The sequence below is a fragment of the Gopherus flavomarginatus genome, chromosome 10 (genome assembly GCF_025201925.1).
Source record: "Gopherus flavomarginatus isolate rGopFla2 chromosome 10, rGopFla2.mat.asm, whole genome shotgun sequence".
NCBI lineage: Eukaryota > Metazoa > Chordata > Testudines > Testudinidae > Gopherus > Gopherus flavomarginatus.
In genome coordinates this window covers 10,197,663-10,214,402 of record NC_066626.1, presented here as the reverse complement: position 1 = coordinate 10,214,402, position 16,740 = coordinate 10,197,663, and the positions used below count along the sequence as shown (strand labels likewise).

Sequence of the window (16,740 nt, the reverse complement as noted above, 5' to 3'; positions counted from 1 at the left end):
CTGAAAGTACAGTCTATTTCTCTGACTACTTCTCTGTCTACTTCATGAAAACTAGCTTGATATAGAGCAGTGATACTCAGACTGAGGCTTGCAAGCTTCAAGTGGCTTTTTAATGTATTACCTGTGGCTCTTTGCAGTGCATGACATGTGATTTAATTATTAACCAGTCAGAATACATTTTCTGTGTTACTAACCTACTGTAGTTGATAAAATAATACTTGGTCAGTCATTTTGCTGTGAGAATAATTTGTATATATAAAAACAAAATATGTCCCCTGTGGTACTGTTACAGTACTATAGTAAATGAAAAAATGAATTCATGCTGCTGTGGCTCTTTTAGGTAATGTTGATTGCTAAGTTGGCTCCTGAACCACTGAAGTCTGAGTATCACTTACAGAAGCATACTTTGTAATACTGGCAGTGTGAGATCTTCATTGTAGAAGTTATAAACCAATTTTCAGCTTGCTTAAATACAGATTCTTCTTTGTGTAGTTTCTGTATGGATATTCCACTTCAGGTTTGCATGCACCCCGTGCTTGTTTGATCAGTCTTTTGATAGCCATGTGTGTTCAGTCTGCACATATGTCCTAGCCATCCTTTGTGCTCCACACTAGTGGTATCTAGGGCAGTGTCGAATGTGAGGGAGATTCCCATGCCTGAGCCATTCTTTTTAGGTGACACATCTGAAGAACCATCCCAGATTAAGGTGTCATAGGGGAGGGCTTTTTAACAAATTAATAAATTAAACAGTAATAAGTCACCAGGACCAGATGGTATTCACCCGAAAGTTCTGAAGGAACTTTCAAATATGAAATTGCAGAACTATTAACTGTGGTATGTAACCTATTGCTTGAATCATTCTGTACCAGATGATTGGAGGATAGCTAATGTGATGCCAATTTTTTAAAAAGCCTCCAGAGGTGATCCTGGCAATTACAGGCTGGTAAGCCTTACTTCAGTATTAGGCAGATGGATTGAAACAGGTGAAACAGATTAGCAGACAGATGGATGAACACCGTTTTTTCAGGAAGAGTCAGCATGGTTTTTGTAAAGGGAAATCATGCCTCACTAATCTACTAGAATTCTTTGAGGGGTCAGCAAATGTGTGGACAAGGGTGATCCAGTGAATATAGTGTATTTGGACTTTTAGAAAGCCTGTGACAATGTTCCTCACCAAAAGCTCTTAAACAAACTAATCAGTCATGGAATAAGATGGCAGGTACTCTCATAGATAAATAACTGGTTAACAGGTAGGAAACAAAGGATAAGAATAAATGGTCAGTTTTCAGAATAGAGAGAGGTAGATAATGGTGTTCCTCAGGGGTCTGTACTGGGACAAATGCAGTTCAACATATTCATAAATGATCTGGAAAAAGGGGTAAACAAAGAGGTGGCAATGTTTGCAGACAATACAAAATTATTCAAGATAGTTAAGTCCAAAGCAGATTGCGAAAAGTGACAAAGGGATCTCACGAAATAAAGTGACTGGGCAGCAAAGTTGCAGATGAAATAATGGTCACTGGAAAACATGCTCCCAGCAGAATAATGTGGGTCTAAATTAGCTGTTACCACTCAAGAAAGAGATCTTGGAGTCACTGTGAATAGTTCTCTAAAAACATCTGCTCAAAGTGCAGCGGCAGTCAAAAAAGCTAACAATGTTAGGAACCATTAGAATAGGGATAGATAATAAAAGAGTAAACATAATGTTGCTACATAAATTGATGATACACACGCACCTTGAATGCTGCATGAAGTGTTGGTCAAGCCATCTTAAGAAAGATATATTAGAAATGGAAAAGGTACAGCAAAGGACAACAAAAATGATTAGGAGCATGTAATAGTTTCCATATGAAGAGAGATTAAAAAGACTGGGACTATTCAGCTTGGAGAAAAGCTGACTAAGGGGGAGATATGATAGAGGTCAATAAAATCATGAATGGTGTGGAGAAAGTGAATAAGGAAGTGTTGTTTACCCCTTCACGTACATGTGAACAAGGGGTCACCCAAAGAAATTAATGGATGGCAGGTTTAAAGCAAACAAAAGGAAATACTTCACACAGTTCACAGTCAAGCTGTAGCTCATTGTCAGGGGATGTTGTGAAGGCCAGAAGTATAACTGGATTTAAAAAAGAATTAGATAAGGTAATGGAGGATAGCTCCATCAATGGCTAATAGCCAAGGTGGTCAGGGATGCAATCCCATGCTCGGGGTGTTCCTAGCCTCTGACTGGTAGAAGCTGAGAGTGGACGACGGGTTGGATGACTAGATGATTGTGTGTTCTGTTCATTCCCTTTGAAGCACCTGCCACTGACCATGTGGGAAGATAGTGTACTGAGCTAGATGGACTATTAGTCTGAACCAGTATGGCCCCCATTAGGTTTTTTTCCCTAAGTTTTTTTTTTCTCAGATGCCTCAGCCTGAAATGGATCAACTTGTGCCCACTTCTTTAGATAGGTTTGCCTTTAGGGAGTAGTTTTTACTTTTAGTTTTTGTTAGTTTCCTTAGTTTTGGGAGAGTTCTTCAGGATTTACTGATCTTGCCCTTCCAACACTCCCCATTTCCTGAGGGGTTTCCCTTTCTTTTTGAGATTAGCGAGTCCACTGATGAATCTTTATGCTCTTTAAAGGATTCAAAGGCTATCCTTCAGTCTCTCAGGATTTACCCCTCTGAGAACAAAAGGAAATTCAGCAGGTCACAATTGCACGGAGCTATTGCTTTGTTCAGTTTCCTGTTTACCATACACCACTAGATCCCTCCTAAAATGAAGTCCAGGTCCCAAAACAAGAGACTCTTTACCTTCTTTATGGTGTCAACACAACTTTTTGTCAGGAAAGAGTCCATTTTGATGCCTTACTTGAGGGTTGTGAACTTTCCCACCATGTATCTGCATTCTTTTGTTCTCTCCTTCCTATCCTTTAGGGACTGTCTCTACCACTCTTTCAAGGATCCTAGGAACAGATTACTTTGGACAAATGGGTTTTGGAGGTTATGATATTGGGCTTCGTCATCCATTTCAGCTCCGTTGCCCTACCTGACCCCTTTTTCCTGTGCCTTTTCAGCAACCCATCTCATGAACTTCTGCTGAGAAAAGAAGTTCTATCTTCTTCATATAGGAGCCATAGAACTGGTACTCACGGTGACATTCCCCTCTGGTATTATCTGGATCGGTGATCTGCTAGGTCACTCCAATCCTTGACTCTAGGAACCAGCCTTACCCTGCTCAGCTGTGAGAATCCCCACTCCTGGGCTGTTCATGCACAGCCTCTGGTATGTAAGCTGCTCCTAACTACTTGCAGCTGAATGACACTAGCTGATATCTCTGGTCCCAGACACAACCATAGGAACCCCTGTCTTGCAGTGTCCAGTTATGCCCATTGGATGCTGCAAGCTTATATGACTTTGTTAATTTAACAAAGAAATAGATATGTACACACTTGGACTGAGGTGGAGATGGACATAGGCGACGGAAGTGTTGAGAGTCTCTGAGTTAGGCTAAAAGGGGTAAAAAACACGGGTGATGTCGTGCTGGGAGTCTACTACAGGCCACCTAATCAGGTGGAAGAGGTGGATGAGGCTTTTTTCAAACAACTAACAAAATCATCCAAAGCCCAAGATTTGGTGGTGATGGGGGACTTCAACTATCCAGATATATGTTGGGAAAATAACACCGCGGGGCACAGACTCTCCAATAAGTTCCTGGACTGCATTGCAGACAACTTTTTATTTCAGAAAGTTGAAAAAGCTACTAGGGGGGAAGCTGTTCTAGACTTGATTTTAACAAATAGGGAGGAACTCGTTGATAATTTGAAAGTAGAAGGAAGCTTGGGTGAAAGTGATCATGAAATCATAGAGTTTGCAATTCTAAGGAAGGGTAGAAGGGAGTACAGCAGAATAGAGACAATGGATTTCAGGAAGGCAGATTTTGGTAAGCTCAGAGAGCTGATAGGTAAGGTCCCATGGGAATCAAGACTGAGGGGAAAAACAACTGAGGAGAGTTGGCAGTTTTTCAAAGGAACACTATTAAGGACCCAAAAGCAAGCTATTCTGATGGTTAGGAAAGATAGAAAATGTGGCAAAAGACCACCTTGGCTTAACCACGAGATCTTGCGTGACCTACAAAATAAAAAGGCGTCATATAAAAAATGGAAACTAGGTCAGATTACAAAGGATGAATATAGGCAAATAACACAGGAATGCAGAGGCAAGATTAGAAAGGCAAAGGCACAAAATGAGCTCAAACTAGCTATGAGAATAAAGGGCAACAAGAAGACTTTTTATCAATACATTAGAAGCAAGAGGAAGACCAAGGACAGGGTAGGCCCACTGCTCAGTGAGGAGGGGGAAACAGTAACGGGAGACTTGGAAATGGCAGAGATGCTTAATGACTTCTTTGTTTCGGTCTTCACTGAGAAGTCTGAAGGAATGTCTAGTATAGTGAATGCTTACGGGAAGAGGGTAGGTTTAGAAGATAAAATAAAAAAAGAGCAAGTAAAAAATCACTTAGAAAAGTTAGATGCCTGCAAGTCACCAGGGCCTGATGAAATGCATCCTAGAATACTCAAGGAGTTATTAGAAGAGGTATCTGAGCCTCTAGCTATTATCTTTGGGAAATCATGGGAGACGGGGGAGATTCCAGAAGACTGGAAGGGGGCAAATATAGTGCCCATCTATAAAAAGGGAAATAAAAACAACCCAGGAAACTGCAGACCAGTTAGTTTAACTTCTGTGCCAGGGAAGATAATGGAGCAGGTAATTAAAGAAATCATCTGCAAACACTTGGAAGGTGGTAAGGTGATAGGGAATAGCCAGCATGGATTTGTAAAGAACAAATCGTGTCAAACTAATCTGATAGCGTTCTTTGATAGGATAACGAGCCTTGTGGATAAGGGAGAAGCGGTGGATGTGATATACCTAGACTTTAGTAAGGCATTTGATACGGTCTCGCATGATATTCTTATAGATAAACTAGGAAAGTACAATTTAGATGGGGCTACTATAAGGTGGGTGCATAACTGGCTGGATAACCGTACTCAGAGAGTAGTTGTTAATGGCTCCCAATCCTGCTGGAAAGGTATAACAAGTGGGGTTCCGCAGGGGTCTGTTTTGGGACCGGCTCTGTTCAATATCTTCATCAACGATTTAGATGTTGGCATAGAAAGTACGCTTATTAAGTTTGCGGACGATACCAAACTGGGAGGGATTGCAACTGCTTTGGAGGACAGGGTCAAAATTCAAAATGATCTGGACAAATTGGAGAAATGGTCTGAGGTAAACAGGATGAAGTTCAATAAAGATAAATGCAAAGTGCTCCACTTAGGAAGGAACAATCAGTTTCACACATACAGAATGGGAAGAGACTGTCTAGGAAGGAGTATGGCAGAAAGAGATCTAGGGGTCATAGTAGACCACAAGCTTAAAAAAGCAAACGTGATTCTGGGATGCATTAACAGGTGTGTTGTAAACAAGACACGAGAAGTCATTCTTCCGCTTTACTCTGCGCTGGTCAGGCCTCAGCTGGAGTATTGTGTCCAGTTCTGGGCACCGCATTTCAAGAAAGGTGTGGAGAAATTGCAGAGGGTCCAGAGAAGAGCAACAAGAATGATTAAAGGTCTTGAGAACATGACCTATGAAGGAAGGCTGAAGGAATTGGGTTTGTTTAGTTTGGAAAAGAGAAGACTGAGAGGGGACATGATAGCAGTTTTCAGGTATCTAAAAGGGTGTCATCAGGAGGAGGGAGAAAACTTGTTCACCTTAGCCTCCAATGATAGAACAAGAAGCAATGGGCTTAAACTGCAGCAAGGGAGATTTAGGTTGGACATTAGGAAAAAGTTTCTAACTGTCAGGGTAGTTAAACACTGGAATAGATTGCCTAGGGAAGTTGTAGAATCTCCATCTCTGGATATATTTAAGAGTAGGTTAGATAAATGTCTATCAGGGATGGTCTAGACAATATTTGGTCCTGCCATGAGGGCAGGGGACTGGACTTGATGACCTCTCGAGGTCCCTTCCAGTCCTAGAGTCTATGAATCTATATGTACCAGGCTTGTTATCCCAAGGAGAGTCTCTGACCAGCTTCAAACGAAACACACTATTTCACGTAGAATAAACAAATTTATTAACTTCAAAGATAGATTTTAAGTGATTATAAGTCAAAGCATAACAAGTCAGATTTGGTCAAATGAAATAAATGCAAAATGCATTCTAAGCCGATCTTAACACTTTCAGTGTCCTTACAAACTTAGATGCTTCTCACCACAGGCTGGCTGGTTGCCCTTCAGCCAGGCTCTCCCCTTTGATCAGCCCTTCAGTCGCTTGCTGTGGTGTCTGTAGATGTAGGTGTAAGAGAGGGGAAGAGCAAGGCAAAGGTCTCTCCCTTTTATCATGCCCTTTCTTCCCTCTTGGCTTTGCCCTCTTCCCCTTCAGAGTCAGATGAGCATTACCGCATTGCAGTTCCAAACTGACCAAAGGAAGAGGGGTGACTCACTGGGTTTTGTTGCTTCCTAGGCCAGTGTCCTTTGTTCCTATGACGCTGGGCTGGGTTTGTCCCATACCTGCCCTGATGAAGTGTGAACTGCCTCTCTGCTGCTCTTGGAGAGTTTTTGCCTGGGTTTGCTTTAAGCCGTGAGGATACATTTTCAGCCTCATAACTATTGTGACAGACCCAGACGAGTGGGGTACAGGAGTCTGGTAGAAGGCAAATATACTGGTCACTGCGTGAGTAGTTTTCTGTTCCCTGAGTGACTAGCGCAGGGGCTGCACTAGAGTAATCAGGAACCTGCTAGAACCAATTAAGGCAGACAGGCTGATTAGAACACCTGCAGCCAATCAAGGCAGGCTAATCAGGGCACCTGGGTTTAAAAAAGGAGCTCACTCCAGTCAGGGAGGGGGGAGCCAGAGGAGAGGAAGTGCATGTGAGGAGCTGGGAGCAAGAGGCACAAGGAGCTGAGAGTGAGAGGGTGTGCTGCTGGAGAACTAAGGAGTACAAGCGTTATCAGACACCAGGAGGAAGGTTCTGTGGTGAGGATAAAGAAGGTGTTTGGAGGAGGCCATGGGGAAGTAGCCCAGGGAGGTGTAGCTGTCACACAGCTGTTACAAGAGGCACTATTGACAGCTGCAATCCACAGGGCCCTGGGCTGGAACCCAGAGTAGAGGGCAGGCCCGGGTTCCCCCCAAACCTCCCAACTCCTGATCAGACACAGGAGGAGTTGACCCAGACTGTGGGGAAGATCACTGAGGTGAGCAAATCTGCCAATAAGTGCAGGACCCACCAAGGTAGAGGAGGAACTTTGTCACACTATATACATGAAATTATAACCTATAACACCAGTATAACATTACAGTAACTATTACTATAACATCACTATAACAACCATGCTCGTTGCATCATGAGCCTTCCAAAGACACCCGACATGACAAACTTTGCATTAGATGCCACACAGTCATTTTACAAGGATGAACGTGGGGGTGCTGGGTGTTCCCTCTGTTATGGGTGAGTATGTTGCTCTGTACCTTGGGGGAAGGGGTTCTATTCCAAGTACATGCTGGCCTCCACCCACTCTTCCTGTTGAGAACCAATCTTAGATCTCAGGATGTTAAATACTTTAATTGAAATGCAGAAGTTCACGGTGGTGACACAGCATCTTTAGATCTGGGGGATTTGTTCACAGCCCTCGATATCCAGAATGTGTACTTTTGTATTTTAATGCATCCAGCTAACAAGAAGTTTTTATGTTTCATAATTGGCCTGGAGCACTTTCAATCCTGGATGCTCCACTCTGTGCCGCTCACAGAGTCCGTATAAAGATTCCAGTGGTGCTAGCCACTGAACTCTGTCAATAAGAGAGAGTCATCGTACCCTACCTTGACAGTTGGCGTCTCCAGGCTCCCTCTTACAGTGAAGTTCACTCCGCTGTCAGGAAGGCCATAATACTATTCGTCATACCAGGCCTTCCGCTCAGCAGAGAAAAGTCCACTTTGATACCAGTTCAACACATATACTATATAGAAGCCACCTTAGACCCCACAACATCTAGGGCAGGGATCAGCAACCTTCGGCACGTGGCCCACCAGAGTAAGTCCCCTGGTGGGCCGGGCTGGTTTGTTTACCTGCCACGTCCGCAGGTTCAGCCAGTTGCAGCTCCCACTAGCCGCAGTTTGCTGTCCCAGGCCAATAGGGGCTGTGGGAAGCAGGGCAGGCTGAGGGATGTGCTGGCCACTGCTTCCCACAGCCACTATTGGCCTGGAGCAGCGAGCCGCGACCGGCCAAACCTGCGGACGTGGCAGGTTAAAAAACCAGCCCGGCTCGCCAGGGGCCTTACCCGCGGGCCAAAGGTCAGACATACGACAGTCTGTACTTTTGTAACACTGCATGCAAACTTACACCTGCATTGCTTCCAAGCTTGGTTGAGAATTGTTTGTACTTCCAACACACAGAGCCTCTGCAAATTAGTATTGATGCTTGAAAAGGTTCTAGACTCTCCATTGGTGAAAGGACCAAGACACAGTATGTGTGATGTGTCATTCAGTATTGTTTATGAAAATATGATTGATATGAATATGATGTAACTGAGATATACTTTATGGAACATGGCTCATGTGAGATCATTGGAAAGGTTATGATTTACTGAATGTGATTATCCAATGTGTATGCCTGTATCATTTCTGTATCTCAAGTTAGGAATATTGACTATGTATCTGAATTTCAACTATGCTACTTTGGGTGACACCCACTGATAACACTTCACGTACAACAATGGAAAAGCCAGACAAGTCAGATGGCCGATCAGTGAAGACAATGAGCTGTGAAAAGCTTGGCCTTCCTGTGGATGCTCCATACTACAACTGACTCATGGATGCTGTGATCCTATAGAGTCAGGTGGTCTTGTCACCTGATAGTTTTAACTTTCCACTGTAAGGGAAGGTGGGGGGGGTCAGGTTTGGGAAACAAAGGATTCCCGCCTTATGTAAATCCTATATAAGGGTGGGGAGGAAGGCAAACAGTACTCCTCACCATGGCTTGTCTGCCCAAGAAGAAAAACTGAAGGCAAAGGGGGAGGCCAGACTGAGACGGGTCCAATCTGAAAAGGAATATAACTGGAGCTCTGAACCACAGAAACTTCACAAACTGCCTGCAACAATATTTAGGGTGAGAAATACTATTTGTAACTAATTTCTTGAGTGAAACAAGCTTAGTTTGCATATTTAATTTCATTTGCATAGTAATCTGCTTTGTTCTGTTTGTTGCCCCTTCTACCACTTAAAATCTGCCTTTCCTTTGGGGTTTTTAAGGTCAGGCTTGACAAAGTCCTGGCTGGGATGATTTAGTTGGGGATTGGTCCTGCTTTGAGCAGGGGGTTGGACTAGATGACCTCCTGAGGTCCCTTCCAACCTTGATATTCTATGATTCTATAGTTTAGAATTAAACCCAGTTTCTGTAATTTCTAACTTGGGTGAGGATGGAGGTAAGAAGTGTGCACACCTCTCTCCACGTTGAGGAAGGGGGTAAATTTCATAATATGTCTTTGGGTCTGCCGTCCAAGGAAGGTGGACATCTGAGTGCTGGAACAAGTCCCTTCAACTGAGTCTTCCTAGAGCTGATCTGCAGCTGGGTGTGGCCCTTCCGGTGTGTGTGTGTGTTAGAGGAGGTTTTAAGAGCCTGGCTCAGCAAGACAGGTTAAAGAGGGCCCATGCTGGCAGAACAGGTACACTCAGTGGTATCTCAGCATAGTAGGTGGCTTCCCAAGGCGTCCAGCCTGTCACAGTATGCATTGGAGTTCCATTCGCTTTTCCATCCCCAACTACAATTATAGTGACTGGCACATCTCATATAGGGTGAAGAGCTTGTTTTCAAAATCATACCGTTCAAGGAAAATGTGCAGCTCTGGAATCCATTCTCCACATCAGCCTGCTGGAGCTCAGAGTGGTCAGATCTGACTGCAGACATTTTCTACCTATGATTGAAGGTCAATCCATGAGGATAGAGACAACATCACCGGGGAGGAGCAAGATCCTCGTCCTTTTGTACAGAAACAGTGAAGCTGTGGAACTAGTGCATAGCCCATCAAACCTTCAGCTCTGTCACATACTTACCAGGCTTCCAGAACACCATTGTCAACAATTTGAGCAGACACTTCTGCTGTGATAACAAATGGGACCTTAACCCCTTGATGTTTCTTACCTGGAGTTCTCCAGAATTAGATCTCTTCACCAGTGCCCCGAACAGAAAATGCTGAACACTCTGCCCAGGAGGGTGTGTTAGTTGTCATTCTCTGGGAGATGCCTTTCTCATTTTGTGGTCCAGAAACCGCCTTGCTGCCTATTCTCTGATGCCATTGCTCCTCAGAATCCTAAACAAGATCAAGCAGGACAGAACCAGAGTCATCCTAATTGCACCAATTTAGCCCAGTCAGATATGGTTCCCATACTTGGTTTGCCCCTCCTCTTCCTCTGCACTTCGATTACCAATAATATCTGACCTGCTAATCCAGGACTCGGTGGAAGGTTTCCACCCCAACTTGACAGCTCTGCCTCTGAAGGCTTGGCATATAGATGGATCTTATGGGTAGAGATCTCCTGTTCAAAAGAATTGCAAGAAGTTTTGCTCAATAGTACAAATGAGTCAACTAGAAAAACATACCTGGAGAAGAGGAAGAGGTTCCAAAGGTACCTGTCTCTTGTTGAAATATTACCTGTCTGATATATTGGATTACTTTTTGGGTATGAAGAACTGGGGCCCTCTCTTGGAGTTCCATTAAATTTCATCTAGTGGCTATTGCAATTTTTCTATTCCTCAGTCAAAGGGTTTTTTAGTCCTTACTCACCTCACTATTTCATGATTCATCAAAGGGTTATCAGATCTTTTTCCTCATGTCAAACAGCATACACCGGAGTGAGCATACCTGGCTCTCAGTTCTCTAATGAGGCCTCCCCTTGAACTACTAGCTAAATGTTCCCTTCCACACTTGTTTGTGAAGTCTGCAATCTTAGGGGCTGTTACCTCCACTAGGAGAACTGGTGAATTAGCGGGCTTTGATAGCTGATTCTTTGTACACCACATTTATTAAAGAAGAAATCTCTCTCTGGTCACACTTCTACTTTTGCTCAAGGTAACCTCAGACTTCCACATCAACTAGGACATTCAGCTTCTGGTTTTCTACCCCAAACCTCCTCAGACTGCAGAGGAAGCCTCTCTTCACATCTTAGATGTCGGAAGGGCATTTGTCTTTTATCTGGAAAGCATTAAATCCTTTAGTGCTGCTGCAAGACAGTTTGTGGACAGCGTAAGAGGAGCCCCTGTTTCCACCCAAAGACTCTCCAAGTGGGTTTTTGGTTACATTTTCTATTGCTACAAGGCCAACCTTCTCCTCGGGTAATACCTCTCCCAAGGTCCCTTCCAACCCTGATATTCTACAATTCTATGATATCTCACTCCACTTGATCCGTCTGTTTCCATAACCCCATTAAATAATGTTCCCATTGGAGAAATATGCAAAGCTGCCCCATGGGCTTTGGGTCACACCTTTTTCTAAACATTACATTCTATACATGCCTCTAGAGCAAGATTCCACCTTGGCATTGTTAGTCTCCAGTCAGTCTTATACCTGGCTCCAAAACATCCATCTCCTTTACAGGGTACTGCTCAGAAGTCACCTGAAGTGGAGCACCAGTATAGGGACATTACTTGGAGGAGGAGGAGGAGGAGTTCTTTACCCTTTACAGTAACTGGAATTCTTTGAGATATTTGTCCCTATGTGTGCCCACTAGGTGCCATCCTTCCCTTCTGCTTTGGAGTCTTCCCTTGTGGGACTCTGAGTTAGAGAAGGAATTGAATTTGGTTGTCTGATGCTGCCCTTACGTACGCTTTGTCACAGAGTGTGGGGGAGTCAGGGCCCTGCACCCCCCACTTCCTGCAATTCACCGGGACTCTCAGGCAGCCAGTAACACAGAAGGTTTATTAGATGATAGGAACACAGTCCCAAGCAGGGCTTGTGGGTACAACCAGGACCCCTCAGCCAGGTCCCTCTGGGGGGCAAGGAACTGAGACCCCAGACTTGGGGTTCCCTGCCTCTTCCCAGCCAGCCCAAAACTGAAACCGAAAACCTCTCCAACAAGCTCTCTCCCTTTGTCCAGCTTCCCGGGCAAATGTGTCGACTCGCCCCACCCCCCTTCTTGACTCAGGTTACAGGCCCAGGTACTGTCCCTCACCTAAAGTCATCCCCTGCTCTCCCATCCCCCATGCAGACAGCCCCAGTAAAACTAAACTACATTCCCAGTTCAATCCACCCCGCTCCCTACTGCTTTACACCCTTATCATGGGGCATGAAGATAACTAGGGCGTTTGTGTGGACTGAACTGGCATTGCTACCAGAAGTCGCTGATCAAACGTGTATGGGGCACATGCACAACTGAAGTGGAGCACCCATAGGGACAAACATCTCAAAGAACTTCAGTTACCATACAGGGTAAGTAACTTCTCCTTTAATACTGTGTCATTGGCAGACTATTTTGTACCAAGGTGGCTGCCTCAAGAAATGTCTTTAGAAATTCAAGACGTGATTAAGCACTTTCAAATGTACTTCAATTTAAGCATCACTTACCAATATTATTCCTTGGGTTTGAATGTTAAGGCTGCTGGGTTGAAGAGAGTTAGTGGATTTTTTAAATACATTATCTCCGTATAATTTTTAGTTGTTTCAAAAGATACTTCTCTATTGGATCCTTTGAATTAATGAGTTCTCCCAAATGCTACTCTTACAGGCATATGAGTAAATCTACTACTATAACTATAATGTTGTGTTGTCATACCTAATATTCTCTCTAGAAAGCACTATGTCTGATATTGATAGCCATACCAGATAAACATTTCTGATATTTCAATAGTCTTCCTGGGAAATACTATATTTTGGGGACTATAATCTCTAATGAACAGTAGTGAGGAACAATGTTGTTCATTCAAATGCTATGCCAAGGAACAGTACTGCACTACATGTGGATGCTTCTATGCACCCATGTTCAGAGATGCACTAGTTTTTATGCTGTCACCATATCTCACATCTTAACAGAGAACTTGATAAAGTATCGGTACTGGTGAGAATATGTAATGTGAGTTTATTGAAAACCATGTAGGAATTTTTTTTGACATTTTCAGATAGTCTCTTCATCTACGTAAATATTCTCTAAAGTGCCACACTTCTTGGTAATTTTTAGTTAGATTTCTGCAAATTGTTTTTGGTTGGTTGGCCTGGGAATCTTTTTTTAAAACTTTTTTTTTTTTTTTATTGCAGGAGGAATTTGAAGCTGAAAGGAAGACTGCCTGGCGCAGCAAGGAGCAGGTGTTGATACAAGAGACAGAAAAGGCACAAGCCCATTACAAAAAGGAGAAAGAGGAGTTATCAGTACAGATCCAGGAAAAGACAAATATAATCATCCAGGTATGTGAAAATACTGAGGCTTAGATTTTAATTGCAGTTTCCTTGTGTCCTGTTTGAACATAGCTTTCCTCTCCTCCCCTTTTCCCCATTAAGATGTATATGTACAGAGGATACCACTTTAGTGCAGTCATTGGTTTATGTTAGCTAGTTTTTGAGGCATTGTTGGCTTCTTCTGTTAGCTAGTGTGTTATGAGGATAGCATTGTACCTCAGTGGGTGGAGAAAAAGTTTTATATGATGCAGCATGCTTGTGGCTGCTACAGGAGGGAACCTATCCAGTTACTTTCAGTGATTATTCCATTCTCCTGAGATATAATATTTTAATGATTTTCTGGTATTGAGAAAAATGTACTAGATATGTCACAAAACCAAACAGTGACATGATCCCTGTACTGAAGGTAGGGTATGAGACAAGGGAGAGGACCGGATGGACAAGGGTGACAATAATTACTCTTAAGGCATGTGCAAATATTCATGATTCTGTGTGTTTGATTGTTTACCTGTCCTGCCCTTTGTTTCTTGCAGGTGAGATGGATAAGGTTTAGGAGGGGTTTGGCTGTGTCAAGGAAGATGGCTTGGCAGAGAAATTTGAGGCATCAGGGGCAGCATGAAAGAATGTGCAGACACACCTGTGAGGGACAATGAAGGGGGTTTCAAGGCTGATGTTTTGATATCTAAAACCACTGCCTCTACTATAAACCGCCTCTCTATAGTCCTCTCTTGGTTACAGCAACTGAACTTTGATTCTCCTATATAGTAGCTCATACTTTTTTGTAATCCACAAGTATTGTTAGTAATATTAGATTAAAAATAAGCTACATTTGTGACTTTCTTGAAACAAAATTGAGAATTATTTCTTGAAAAATTTATGCAATTACAAGGCACCTTGTTTTACATCAAAACAGTTTAACTAATTTTAATACTGTAAATCATACTAGGCCCCTCCATCCCCATATTGTAATAATTGGTTTCAATCTTTTGTTAAAATTTAAGACAAATTCATTCTCCATTAATTGGAAAACTATCAAAACTGTCCATGAGTAAATTTAGTCTGAAAATTAGACCATCAAAAGAGTGAGGTTGTGGAACAGCCTCCCAAGAGTAGTAGTAGAGGCAAGAATCCTAATTGGGCTTTAGGGTGGAACTTGATAAATGTGTGAAAGGGATTATATGCTGTGGCTGTCTATGATAGCAAGAGACTGGATTCAATGTCCTAGGGAGGTCCCTTTCAGTCCTATGTTCTTATATCAGCATGGATGTTTCGAGGTATAACAGATTTGTATAAAGAAAATCTTGGAAGTTACATTCATAGTGCAAAGTGTCCTGCCTTGAAGTCAGTTCTGTTAATGATACTGAAAGACAAAAATGGAAAGGGAGAGAGTAGATGATCAGTACTTAGAGAGATTTAGAACAGATAAAATTAACCCTCTCGGTGCATGGGAGACCTATCATGAAATACAAAATAATGCTGCTTTTCTAGTCAATATTTCTTACCTAACAGCCTTAAGGAAACTTCATTTGGTCAGCTTTTAGCTGACTTCATGACTGATGCAGAAGTTCTGGTTAGATGCATGTCCTCTAACTAGTTCCTTTTTCACTGCTGATGCTAGAGACATGAGTCTTCCATCCTCCATGGTGGAGTGAACCACCTGTTCACAGGGATGATGAGACACTAGCTGCTCTAAAATTCTAAAGTTATGTAAAGTGGGGAAGGGATAGCTCAGTGGTTTGAGCCTCGGCCTGCTAAACTCAGGGTTGTGAGTTCAATCCTTAAGGGGGTGATTTGGGGATTTAGTTGGGGATAGGCCTTGCTTTGAGCAGGGGGTTGGACTAGATGATCTCCTGAGGTCCCTTCCAACCCTGATACTTTCTATGAAAGTTTTGCTAGTTGCGTGGAAAGATGGCTCTAAGAATGAGAGTCGTCAATCTAAGGGTATATCTATACTGGCAAGTGTGACAGACCCAGACCAGTGGGGTACAGGAGTCTGGTCCAGGGCAAATATACTGGTCACTGGATGAGTAGTTTTCTGTTCCCTGAGTGACCAGAGCAAGGGCTGCACTAGAGTAATCAGGAACCTGCTAGAACCAATTAAGGCAGACAGGCTGATTACATCACCTGCAGCCAATCAAGGCAGACTAATCAGGGCACCTGGGTTTAAAAAAGAGCTCACTCCAGTCAGGGAGGTGGGAGCCAGAGGAGAGGAAGTGCATGTGAGGAGCTGAGAGCAAGAGGCACAATGAGCTGAGAGTGAGAGGCTGTGCTGCTGGAGGACTAAGGAGTACAAGCATTATCAGACACCAGGAGGAAGGTCCTGTGGTGAGAATAAAGAAGGTGTTTGGAGGAGGCCATGGGGAAGTAGCCCAGGGAGGTGTAGCTGTCATGTAGCTGTTACAAGAGGCACTATAGACAGCTGCAATCCACAGGGCCCTGGGCTGGAACCCAGAGTAGAGGGCGGGCCCGGGTTCCCCCCAAACCTCCCAACTCCTGATCAGACACAGGAGGAGTTGACCCAGACTGTGGGGAAGATCACTGAGATGAGAAATTCTACCAGTAAGCGCAGGACCCACCAAAGTAGAGGAGGAACTTTGTCACACAAGTTTCTGCGCAACAAGTTATACCACTTTTATTAAAACGCTGGAATTAAACCGCTGTTGCTTGTCCACACTGTGCTTCTTGTGGCAATGGAGGGCATCCACAATAGCAGCTCTTGTATCAGCAAAGACAGCAGTGCATTGTGGTAGCTATCCCACTGTGCAAGTGGCTGCAGGGTGCTTTGGGAAAGGTTTGCAGTTCCTCAGAGACAGGCACAGTGTCACATGATGCAGGTTTCCCAATCTCATTGTTCCATGGACATCCTACTACATTGCCAGCTGCTTTTCAACTGAAGGGAGAGGCGAGAGTGTGTGACGGGGGAGAGTGAGTGAGTGTGTGTGTGTGTGTGTGTAGGCGGGGAGAGAGTGTATTTTGGAGGTCAGAGAGTATGTCAGCATGCTGTCTTGAAAGTTCAGACAGCGTCAGGAAGGAACCAGTCTTGGGGAAGGGGCAGGACTGGATTAATCTTTTGTGGGCCTGGTGCCAAACATATTTATGGGCCACCGTGGAGGCAGTGGTGCATGGCATGGGGAGGTCAGTTCCCAGAGCGAGGGGCCAACTAGAGCGAATGGGGCATGGCATGGCAGGGGTGGCCCCGCTCCGCCCAGCCCAGTGCGAGGGCACTATTTACACACCGGCAGTTGCCAGACGCATGGTGGTCCACCCGGCCCTGTGCTGCCAGCATGCCCCTTCCTCTTGGGGGTGGGCTCATGCCGTG

The 16,740-nt window shown here is 43.9% G+C and overlaps 1 protein-coding gene across 5 annotated transcripts in view; it reads left to right on the top strand.

The window, feature by feature from the left end:
* Nucleotides 1-16,740, top strand: part of PCNT (pericentrin) — a 218,297-nt gene that overhangs the window by 64,555 nt on the left and 137,002 nt on the right. For all 5 annotated transcript variants that reach the window (XM_050916458.1, XM_050916455.1, XM_050916457.1 and 2 more), the window contains one exon: nt 13,284-13,430. In XM_050916458.1, the coding sequence (XP_050772415.1) occupies nt 13,284-13,430 (147 nt within the window). The remainder of the gene's footprint in view (nt 1-13,283; nt 13,431-16,740) is intronic.